Source organism: Eretmochelys imbricata, chromosome 4 (assembly GCF_965152235.1).
Source record: "Eretmochelys imbricata isolate rEreImb1 chromosome 4, rEreImb1.hap1, whole genome shotgun sequence".
Lineage (NCBI taxonomy): Eukaryota > Metazoa > Chordata > Testudines > Cheloniidae > Eretmochelys > Eretmochelys imbricata.
The window spans coordinates 30146005-30158480 of record NC_135575.1 but is presented as its reverse complement, the minus strand read 5'-3'; the positions used below and the strand labels follow the sequence as shown (position 1 = coordinate 30158480).

The 12476-nt window shown below is 42.4% G+C and overlaps 1 protein-coding gene across 2 annotated transcripts in view; it reads left to right on the top strand.

The window, feature by feature from the left end:
* Window positions 1-12476, top strand: part of TSPAN5 (tetraspanin 5) — a 116094-nt gene that overhangs the window by 34104 nt on the left and 69514 nt on the right. Inside the window, exons 2-3 of one of the 2 annotated variants that reach the window (XM_077815051.1) lie at window positions 518-682; window positions 774-827. The exons of the other annotated variant lie outside the window; for it this stretch is intronic. Of the exons in view, the coding sequence (XP_077671177.1) occupies window positions 590-682; window positions 774-827 (147 nt within the window). The 5' untranslated portion in view covers window positions 518-589. The remainder of the gene's footprint in view (window positions 1-517; window positions 683-773; window positions 828-12476) is intronic. 2 annotated transcript variants of the gene reach the window in all.

The following is a 12476-nucleotide window of genomic DNA, read 5'->3' as shown; positions in this document are numbered from 1 at the left end:
GGCCTGCTTTGTAACTGTGCTGTGCAACTCATTTAAAAGCGACCTCTTAGCTTTGCCTGTACTACAGAATTTTACCATTGGGGCTTGCATGTAGTAATGTGTGAGGACGTGATAAAAGTGCTGCAGAGCCTGTTGCACAAGTCTTGGTGCAGTTTCCTGGAGCAAGTGCTTAATACCTATGGTATAGAGAACATATGACTGCACCTGTTCTTGTTCTTGGTTTGTTCCAATGGATGCTTTGACCTGCATGAAGAGCCAGGCATACATTGTGAGATTCAGGAGCTTCTGCTAAGCCCTCTTGCTTGCACTGAAGATGCCATGGTGAAGAGTTGCAAGCCACTACCTGAATGATTCTAGGGCTGGAGGTTATTGTGAAGAGCACTGCTCCTGGGGGGAAGCGGTGCTCGAGGAGGTAAGGCGCTTTATTGATATGTCTTTTACTTGATATGTTGTTGTTGTTGTTCTTGGCTGTTTCGCTGACATAGCTTTTTCCCCTCCTTCTTCTCATCCCATGCAGTGTACTGAGAACAGAATGGTGTGGGCCCAAGTTTGGAGGGATAAGATCCAAGCCAGGTAGCTCCACAAAATCATGCCAATTTCTTCCCCCACCTCCTTCACTGATGGCCCTGTGGGAATTACAGACAGTCAAGAGCCCCACTGGGTTATGGGCAGGCATGGGGAGGTAAGTAGAACTAGAGGATGTACCTGGGAATGGGTTAATCCCGTTAAGTTTCATTGTTGGTTGTTAATGATATTACTTTTTGTGTTTTCAGGAATCTGGGAGAGGCAATTGTCTCACTCTGATGCAGACTTCAGGTCACCATAAGGTATTTGTGTATAATGTTTACTGTCCTTTCTCTAAGGCTGGTATTTCTCAGGAGCTGAAGACCTAGTGGTGCTAAAATAGGTCTACAGAAACATATGTATATTTAAAAACATTTTTATAATGAAGTAAAATTTCAGAAAGTTTTATTTGTAATATATAATAACAATTCTAAGGCTTTGAAATAAATTTTAATTTGCATGTAAAAGGACTCCATGTCTTGAATATTGGGGTGGAGGGAAGCACAGGGCAGAGCAGAGGTCAGCCTAGAACTACCTTGTATGCACTTGTGCCTGTGTTGACGTAACAGCTGCATGGTTTTACAGGTGACACAGCCATTAGGTGTCACTGAAGGCTGAGCAGGAGCATTATAGGACTATGCTAAGAGGACCATATACTCTGTTGGAGCAGCTGCACCAGCACTTGCTGACTAGCACAGTGTGGTGTAAGGTGAAAAGGTGGTGAACAGCGTGGTGTTTAGCTTTGCTCAGAGCAAGCACAGTAACAACCGTCGTGTGAATGCCTGTGTGCTAATGCAAGCATGTGAGTGTGGTGCATGTGCATGGATGTGTGTTGAGTTGCAGACATTCCAAGAGCTTGCAGTGGTGCTTAAAATGCCTTACAGCTGTGCAGCAGGCAAGGCTTGAGAGCCGTTAAGCTATAGGGATTTTTGCACAACAGTTCTGTGACTATAATTGATGGAAATCGTGGTGGGGAAAATTAACAGGATACAAAGCTTTAATTTATTTGCCATTAGCAACACAGCAAAGCCTCTTAAGCAAATATGAGGCTTACTTTTCTCCAGAGTTAAAGGTAATTAATTTATTTTAGTTTTTCACTCTCCAAGGCTTTGGAGTCCATAAAATGTTAGAAATGAAATTTTTCTTTGTATTTGTGTTTAGTTCTCAAGAATGCAAAACCCTGAGCAGCTGCCATTCAAGTGTCATCATCGTAGCTCTATCTCCATCCCAATGCGTCGTTGCCCATGCTGTTCCTATCCTGTTTGACTTCTGAATAAAGACCCGCTGAAACTGTGTAGTGATTTTTTTTTTTTTTTTTCCCCCTGTTCTTTTTGTTAGAGCATGTGTCAAGGTTCCTCCCCCACTCTGAACTCTAGGGTACAGATGTGGGGACCTGCATGAAAAACCTCCTAAGCTTATCTTTACCAGCTTAGGTCAAAACTTCCCCAAGGTACAAAGTATTCCACCCGTGGTCCTTGGAATGGCCGCTACCACCACCAAACTAATACTGGTTACTGGGGAAGAGCTGTTTGGACGCGTCTTTCCCCCCAAAATACTTCCCAAAACCCTGCACCCCACTTCCTGGACAAGGTTTGGTAAAAAGCCTCACCAATTTGCCTAGGTGACTACAGACCCAGACCCTTGGATCTTAAGAACAATGAACAATCCTCCCAACACTTGCACCCCCCCCTTTCCTGGGAAATGTTGGATAAAAAGCCTCACCAATTTGCATAGGTGACCACAGACCCAAACCCTTGGATCTGAGAACAATGAAAAAACATTCAGTTTTTTACAAGAAGACTTTTAATAGAAAATAGAAGTAAATAGAAATGAAGAAATCCCCCCTGTAAAATCAGGATGGTAGATATCTTACAGGGTAATTAGATTCAAAAACATAGAGAACCCCTCTAGGCAAAACCTTAAGTTACAAAAAAGATACACAGACAGAAATAGTTATTCTATTCAGCACAATTCTTTTCTCAGCCATTTAAAGAAATCATAATCTAACACATACCTAGCTAGATTACTTACTAAAAGTTCTAAGACTCCATTCCTGGTCTATCCCTGGCCAAGCAGCATGCAGACAGACACAGACCCTTTGTTTCTCTCCCTCCTCCCAGCTTTTGAAAGTATCTTGTCCCCTCATTGGTCATTTTGGTCAGGTGCCAGCGAGGTTACCTTTAGCTTCTTAACCCTTTACAGGTGAGAGGAGCTTTCCCCTGGCCAGGAGGGATTTCAAAGGGGTTTACCCTTCCCTTTATATTTATGACAGCATGGACCAAAATCTGGTCTCTTATCCAGGCTTCAAACCCATGTTTATTAATAATTTATATTAGGGTATTTTTCAGAGGCCCCAAAGGAGATGGGGTGGGAGGGCATTGTGCTAGCTACTGTACAAATTCATAGTGAGAAACAGCCTAAATAGACAATGGATGGAAGGAGAGGGAACAGACGCACAGAGAACTGAAGTGACTTATTGGGGATCGCACAGAGTGTCAGTGGCAAAGCGAGGAATAAAACCCCTATCTCTTGAATTTTAGTTCAGTGTACTTCGTTGCTAGACCACACAGCCTCTCAGTGAAAGAGATATTATCAGTTTATTGCACTGCTTTCTCCTCCGTGAGTGCTTGGGTCTGTGTGCTATTATTATTCTACATGTTTCTTGTGGTAAATGCCATAATATTAGGTCTTGCGGTACATTTCCCTAAATCACTTGTGTATTTTGTGTGTGTGTATTTTTAGTTTTAAAGTAAAAGTTACTAAGTGAGTCTAAGGTGATTAGTAACCCTCTCTACTTAATCTTTAGTTTTATCTAACACTTGTCAAAGGCCATGGATTGACAGCCTAGGGTGCTGAATTCCTTTATTTATCCACAGAACAAATACAGTGTGGGTAGTGACAATGCAAACTTCTCTGTGCTGCTTTGTCAAGTCAATATATCAGATATTGCCCACTTGTTTATTTTTCCTAGAGTAGTGTGTGTCTCATGAGGGAAAGTGGATTTTGAAATCGTTTAACCCAAATGATAAATTCTAAGTGATGTCAGATCCTATAAAATAGGTGTGGAAATAAATGATGTGGTAGATGCAGTGTGAATTTTGTAGTTAGCCTGTGCTGAGGCTGCTTTATTTCTCGGCCATGTGGTCATGTGACTTTCTCAGCCATTTGTTAATTGGCCAGTAGTTTTTGCCAGAGAGAGAGAGAGAGAGAGAGAGGCAATAGATTGGACTCTTCCATTGCTCCTGCGTACTCCAGTAGCCAGGGATGTGCAGAAAGAGAGAGAGAGAAAAAAGAAAGGAAAAAAAAAAGGCTCCCATTTCTACCTATGCTTGCCTTGCAGACTATCTCATGTTCAGTCAATACTGTGTATTGAAATGAAACACTACACATTTCTAATTGTTTATGCAGCAACCTTTCTGTGCTTAGAGCACATCACCCCAGTGCCTCCCTTCAGTGGCTTCCATAAAATGCAGAAATCAAATTTAAGGAGACCAAATCTGGTCTCCTCTGAAAAGCCCTCCAAGGGACTGGTTCAAGTTGTGAAAGGGGCAGCCTCCCTCCATATGACCTCCCATGACAGCTGCATTCCATTGGAACAATGGAACTGTCAAGCTCAAGGGCAAGACTTTTGAGAGCAGGAGACAAAGCCCTCTCAGCAGCTAGCTTACATTGTACAACGTGCTACCAGAAGAGACCAGAATAACCACAAACTTCAGTGCCTTTGGCCCCGCTTTCATACAATACCACTCCCCAAAATCCCAGTGTCTGGGGTTAGAGAGCAGGAAAGCAATAGATCTGTGTATGTTCACGTTACTGCACGTGTCAGGAGCGTGGTTACCAGCATGATGGCCACTATATGAAAACCTAGGTAGGTAAAATAGTATAAAATGTTTGTTACATTGCCTCAGCCAGTTGGATGGTGCTGGGCTGTCTAGTGGTGTAATAGATATTCCGCTTGTGAATGAATGAGCCATTCATGAAAAGCTGGAGATTAAGTCAGTGTGTATCCGCTCCCCTCTACTGCTTCTTCACCCCTCCCCCCCAAAAAAGGGGGGTGGGTGGGAGTGAGAATTTTCTTCCTTGAAATGAGAATATTGTATTCAGTTATTAACAGCCATGGATATCTGCACAGTAGAAAAAGGGTAGCTGAGCATCTGGCAGGGAAGATCTAGGTTGCTCTTCCAAACTAGATTAATTTTAACCAGCATGAATAGTGACCATAGCAAATTTTGTGGCATGTCAACAGTAACTTACTGTACCAAGGGTACAGTAACTTACATTGTTACAAGCAACTGTATTCCTCCCTCCCCCCCCCCCCAAAAAAAAATAGTTTGAAACTGTTTCTGCCCTGTCACCCCCAAACAAATCTACAAGGAGGTTTTAATTTAACCAAGTTCACATAAGAAGTCGGGTAGAATTGTGACTAGAACCTGTCTCCCAACTCCAAGTGAAGCACCCTATTCTCTGGCTTACTGACTTAGTTTTACAATTGCTCCAGCCTGAGTGAATGAGAGGGTAGAGTTCATCCAGTTATTACCCATGAGCTACTTCTTTTTTTTTTTTATGGTGCCTGCCATTTACACCATCCAGTTATTAGCAGACAGTAGCCAGTGTAGAATCTCAGTAGTTTATAGTATATTTACGTTACTTGTGTAAAGAAGCATTTGATTGCACATACAATAATGCACAGACTCTAGGCTCACCGTACATGTTATGGAACGCTGGATTAATCACTTCGGGCAAAATTTGTATCACTATGGAAACATCCATTGAAATGTGTTGGTGTTTTGTTTAAACAGATTACTACATAAATAGAACATCTGGTTATTTTCATGAGAACCAGCTTTTCTAGTAAAAGCCAAAAACTTGCAGAGGAGCTGCTGCCAAAATCTAGATGCTGTGTGTGTTAAGGAGGTACCCTCGGAGCTCCATAGTTGAGGTTGCATTGAGATTTGTACTAAGGCAGTATTAAAATTCCCCACATTTTACTCATTAATGATTTGAAACTAGTTTCCAAACTTAACACATTTAATGGCCCAATACATGTTTGGTGTCATATATCAAACCATATCAAAATGAGCCCTTTTTGAAATTTCTCTGGAGGTGGTTGTAGGGTGTTTTTTGGGGGGGGGGCCACTTCACTTCAGACTTCCCTGACACATTAATTCCCACAGCTTCTTCTAGATAAAGGCCACATCTTAAAGTTATAATCTAAACACAGTTTTTTCCCTGTTTTCTTCTAAACTGTTTTATCTCAGCAAGGAAAAGCCAACAGAATTGTCAAGTTCTGCTGGATAGTTCCATGTGATCATGTTGCTACTCTGCATACCTGAACCCCAGTTCTGCTTCACATACACAAGGGTGATATGGTGTATTTGTCTTTTTCTATGTGAGTTTGTTTGAGAGTGTAGTGATTGTCTTGTTTCACCCACATAGTTGTTATACAAGTATTTAAGTGCACTGAATGAGCCACACTGCATGTTATGATAGGCATGAAGGACACATGGATCTTAAAAGGGTGTTTGCGGAGGTGGGGGTGGGAGGGGAATTGATCCTCATAGCAGTGGGGAGATACGCCTGCTAGTTTTGTCTGCTGTTCTGGCAGGGTGTGCTATCATTTTGAGTAGGTGGGTCCTGGTCTGTGGGGCGCTTGCTTCTGATGATGAGGTTGGGGAGGGGGAGGGAGATGTTGTTTGAAGGCCAGAAAAGGGGGTTCAAGGAAAGATTTCTTTCAGGATGTGGTCCCAATCGAGTACGGGTTTTAATTGTTTAATGATACCCCTTATAGGTTTCAGTATGAGGTGGTAGGTGACAACTTAAAGGTATGTGGTAGGCGGGTTTTTTGGTTTTGTTTTTCTCTGTATTGAATCAGGTTCTCTGGTGGTATTTGGGTGGTCCCGTTCTATGATGCAATCTACTTCATTGAAGGAGTGCTCTTGTTTGGTGAAGGCAGTTTTAAGTATGTTAAGATCTGTATCCTGGACTTTCTCCTCAGAGCATGATCTATGGTATGAGAGTGGCTGGCCGTAGTGTAGATAATGGATTTATTGGTGTTTCAGGGTGGTTATTGGTTCTGTGAAGGTAAGTGTGGTGATCCATTGTCTTCTTTAGGGTTCCATTGCTGATGCTGACCATGATGTCCAGGAAGCTGATGCTGGTATGGGATGTTCCAGAGAGAGTTTGCTGTACGGGGGGTGGTGGTGGTGGTTGAAGATGTGGTGGAAATCTGTGGGAGTTTAGGTCGTCTGTCCAGAGGATGAAAATATCATTGATGTATGTAGCTATACTGTTGGTTTTGTGCTGCATTTGCCCAAAAATTCTTCCTTAAGGTGGCCATGAGAAAGTTGTCATATTGGGGAGCCATCCTAATATCTTTGGCTGTTCCCATTTTTTTGGATTGAATGTAAAGTTGTTATGAGTGAGGATGAAATGGATGAGTTTGGGGTGGGTATTTTGAGGCAGGCAGTCATATCCTCATGGTGAGGGATGTCTGTGTATAAGGACATCCATGGTGGCAAGGATGGTGTTCTGCGGGAGGTTGTTAATGTTGTGGAGTTTCTGGTGGCAGTCGGTTATGTCCTGGAGGAGACTGGTCCTTTGTCTGGTGAGGGGTTTGAGGATGCTTTCCGTGATTCCCAATATTCCTTTAGTAAGCGTGCCGTAGCCAGATATGATGGGCCTACCTAGGTTCCCTTATTTGTGTCTCTTGCAAAGCACGTAAAAGGTCCTGGGGCCAGGTTTGTGGGGAATGAGGATGTAGAGTTCCTGTTGGAGGAGAATGGGGAAGGATTTGATGATATCCTTAAATTCCTGAGTGATTTGTGGTATGGGATTGTCTTTGTGGTGGGGACTGGAGTGTCTCTGCACGGTATTTATGTCATTGAACGGTACATTGCGCTGAAGTGCACAATCTTAACTGAATTCTTCATGTAGAAATAACACATGGGTGGGATTTTCAGAAGTGCTCAGTGTTGAAATTTGTGGGACTAAGGTGAGAGAATTTGCTCTTTAATCAATTTCGATCAATTTATAGGAACATCCATACATTCACTGGGCTTACGGCAAACTTCAGCCTGATGTGGAATGGCTGAGTGACTAAACTTTTTAGGGGGTGAGGATGGGGTAGAAGGCTTTTTTAATGGAAAATAATGATCAGCTGTAATGACTGTAATGGTGGAAGCCTGCCATTGTTATAAAGCAGTTGGCTAGCCATTGTCAACTATTACTTCTTGCTGGCTAAATTAATAATAATGCTAATTCAAAATAGCCAACTTCTTAAATTAAAAAGGGGTTCTCTTCTTCAACAAGGTGATAATTTGGTGAATGTTTGGCAGACTTACCTGGTTGACACTATTTGAATCAAAGCATTACATCTATTTCCTTTTACGTGTATTTGTGGCTTAACTGCTTAGTGTTAACTTGTCTTCACTCCTCTCCCATCATCTCCCATTTAAATGCTAGGTTACTTGCTGCAGGATTGTATATTTTTTTTCCTCTTTAGTAAATTGCTTGTACAGTCACTATAATTATACCATTGGCTTCCTTTCATTGTTGCATGTTTTGTTTCCATAGATCTGCAGTTCTAAGCACCATGTAAACCTCTGTCATTCAGCATTGTTCTACAACCTGTTTTTGAGCTTCTCGCACACAGTTGCTTTAGGACTTGCAGTTTTTTATTGTTGTACACTAAATATAACTAGGGGAGTTGAATGGCTGACCTTCAGAGCAGCATGTGTCTTTCCTTTTCTGTAATTCTCTAGAAAACTTTTTTAAAGGGCCGCATCATTTCTGATAGTTAATAACGTTGGTAGCTGTGCAACATAAAATAAGGGCAGTTGAACTTCTTGCTTAAGGGGATATGAACCTAAAGATGGTCAGGAAGAAAAAGTCTCCATACAGCATTGTGCTTGGCCAGCTGTATTAATGGGGAGCAGGGTAGTGTGGTTTTTCCTCCTCTGAATCAAAGAGATAAATGACTAGGTGAACCGGTGTTTTTAAAAGCATAGGTTTCTATAATTTAGTTTAAAAAAAAATCTTGATTACAGTTGTTGAGAATAACTTGCCCTGCATGTACACACAAAAAGGTGAGATAATTTGAGTCAACCCCCCCCCAAGTAAAATATAGCCCCCAGACACACACAGGCAATATCAAACTGATACCGTATTAGACCATAGTCGGTTTCCAGTAATTTAATATATTGACTCTGTTAGTCACTTGAAGGTCTAAGGTGGGTTTCTGAGCATCAGCACTGTTCTCAAACCATCTCCTATTTTATAAACATGCATGATGCATGTAACATATGTCCTTTACATGGGAAAGCTGAGAGGAAGGTAACTTAGAGGTACAGATTATCTCTATGACATGGTGTACAGAAAACTTACTAATGCTTGAGAGAATACTGCATCTGAGTTTATTAATCTAAAAGGCTTTCTTCTAACAGTGCTACAAGAATAAACTGATACATAGTGGGTTTTGTTTTGTAAGTATTCTTTCTGGGTTCATCCGTTTCAGCACTTGCTTGATCAACTCTACTCCATGTCTCCTGTCCCCTTTTTAGTGGCTTGTCTCCAGCTGTGAGATTTTGGCATGTTCAAGAAGTGGGAGATGTAAGGGTGTGTTGGAAAGATTCTTCCAATGCGAATTCATCTGTGACCTGGTTGCCTCTCTAGATATGGGGCAGATGGCCCCACGTGCAGTATGATTGCTCATCTCCCACTCTGTAGCCCTCATGCTGTCCTTTGTAATCTTTTCCAAAGCCATGTATAATTAGAGTAAAGAGCACTACTTGGGAGAGTTGTGGGGAGGGTATCATTTTATTTTCATTCCCAAAGAGTTAGTTGTTCTGATTTGAGGTGTGGGCTCTTTGTGGGTTTACGTATGCGCACAAAAGCAGGACTTCTGGTATGTTTGATGTTGACAGGTAATACCGTATTTCAGTGCTAGCATGTCTCCTAAAGTTGTTTTTAGCTATGCATTAGGAAAGGGACAGATAATAAGACGGAAAATATCCTAATGCTGCTATATAAATCCATGGTACATTCGCACCTTGAATACTGCATGCAGTTCTGGTCACTGCATCTCAGACAAGATGTATTAGAAAGAATTGGAAAAAAGTACAGAGAAGGGCAACAAAAGTGATTAAGGGCATGGAACAGCTTCCATATTAGGTGAGATTAAAAAGACTGGGACATGTGCAGCTTGGAAAAGAGGTGACTAAGGGGGGATGTGATAGAGGTCTCTACAATCATGAATGGTAGGGAGAAAGTGAATAGGGAAGTGTTATTTATCCCTACGCATTACACAGCAAGCAGGGGTCACTTGTTGAAATGTATAGACAGCAGGTTTTAAACACAAGGAATTACTTCCTCACACAATGCACAGTCTATTGAATTGTAGAAAGCGTTGCCAGAGGATGTTGTGAAGGCCAGAAGTATAACCAGGCTAAAAAAATATTTAGATAAGTTCATGGAGGATAGGACCATCAATGGCTATTAGCCAACACCATCGGGGGCACAACCCCATGCTCCACATGTTCTTCTCACTGTCAGAAGCTGGGACTGGGTGATAGGGGGTTGCTCACTCGATAATTGCCCTGTTCTGTTCATTCCCTCTGAGTTAAGGTGGATCCTTGGTCTGACCTAGTATGGCTGTTCTTATGTAATATTAAAACCTCCACATTTTTAAATGAAATCTATCAGTAAATCTGGGTATGAGTGCTTTTTAAACCCTATTGGGAGGGCTGAGAGCCAAAGTAGTCATTTTTTGGCTTGGGATGTTCCATGTCAAGGAGAAATACACTCCACCCTCAATTATACCACCCTTAGAGAGAGAGAGCCATTGGGAGTTCAGCAGACAGATGCTGGTATAACTTACACACTATTAAAATAGACGGTGAAATAATGTCAAGGGGCAAGAAAGGAATTCAGGTTAAAGCTCGCCCACCTTTCTCTGATACGATAGTCTCTAACGTGCCACAAATACTCCTTTTCTTTTTGCGAATACAGACTAACACGGCTGTTACTCTGAATCTTGTCAGACTTGTTATTTTGACAATGCTGTTGGATACACAGGCTAACTTTTCCCTACTTGGGCACACCCTAGTGGAATGAAAACAATCCTTTTGAAGAGTGCATTGCTTAAACTCATTACTACTTTGTAAAGATTTTGCATAGGCTTGCTTCAGTGGCCCCCCCCCCCCCAGCCTTCAGTTTTATTGAACGAGGTGCATTGTTTATACCAGCGTTTAGGGTGGGGGAGTTTCAAAAGAGCCTAATTTAGCCTTGACTTTCAATGTGATTTATGCTTCTGAATCTCTTAGGTGTTTTTGCAAATCCCATCCTAGAATGTCTGGTTTTTTTTTTTTTTTTTTTTTTTGGTTGTATATGTATATAGGAACCTTTTCTAAGGTGAATGAGGGTTAAGTAAGTTACACATCTATTTGGTACAGTATAGAATCATAGAATATCAGGGTTGGAAGGGATCTCAGGAGGTCATCTAGTCCAACCCTCTGCTCAAAGCAGGACCAATCCCCAATTAAATCATCCCAGCCAGGGCTTTGTCAAGCCTGACCTTAAAAACTTCTAAGGAAGGAGATTCCACCACCTCCCTAGGTAACTCATTCCAGTGTTTCACCACCCTCCTAGTGAAAAAGTTTTTCCTAATATCCAACCTAAATCTCCCCCACTGCAACTTGAGACCATTACTCCTTGTCCTGTCCTCTTCTACCACTGAGAATAGTCTAGAACCATCCTCTCTGGAACCCCCTTTCAGGTAGTTGAAAGCAGCTATCAAATCCCCCCTCATTCTTCTCTTCTGCAAACTAAACAATCCCAGTTCCCTCAGCCTCTCCTCATAAGTCATGTGTTCCAGTCCCCTAATCATTTTTGTTGCCCTCCGCTGGACTCTTCCCAATTTTTCCACATCGTTCTTGTAGTGTGGGGCCCAAAACTGGACACAGTACTCCAGATGAGGCCTCACCAGTGTCGAATAGAAGGGAACGATCACGTCCCTCGATCTGCTCGCTATGCCCCTACTTATACATCCCAAAATGCCATTGGCCTTCCTGGCAACAAGGGCACACTGCTGACTTATATCTAGCTTCTCATCCACTGTAACCCCTAGGTCCTTTTCTGCGTAAGTGCTGCCTAGCCATTCGGTCCCTAGTCTGTAGCGGTGCATGGGATTCTTCCGTCCTAAGTGCAGGACCCTGCACTTGTCCTTGTTGAACCTCATCAGATTTCTTTTGGCCCAATCCTCCAATTTGTCTAGGTCCCTCTGTATCCTATCCCTGCCCTCCAGCGTATCTACCACTCCTCCTAGTTTAGTATCATCCGCAAATTTGCTGAGAGTGCAATCCACACCATCCTCCAGATCATTTATGAAGATATTGAACAAAACCAGCCCCAGGACCGACCCCTGGGGCACTCCACTTGACACTGGCTGCCAACTAGACGTTGAGCCTGACAATCTAGCCAACTTTCTACCCACCTTATAGTGCATTCATCCAGCCCATACTTCTTTAACTTGCTGACAAGAATACTGTGGGAGACCATGTCAAAAGCTTTGCTAAAGTCAAGAAACAATACATCCACTGCTTTCCCTTCATCCACAGAACCAGTAATCTCATCATAGAAGGCGATTAGATTAGTCAGGCATGACCTTCCCTTGGTGAATCCATGATGACTGTTCCTGATCACTTTCCTCTCATGTAAGTGCTTCAGGATTGATTCTTTGAAGACCTGCTCCATGATTTTTCTGGGGACTGAGGTGAGGCTGACTGGCCTGTAGTTCCCAGGATCCTCCTCCTTCCCTTTTTTAAAGATTGGCACTACATTAGCCTTTTTCCAGTCATCTGGGACTTCCCCCGTTCGCCACGAGTTTTCAAAGATAATGGCCAATGGCTCTGCAATCA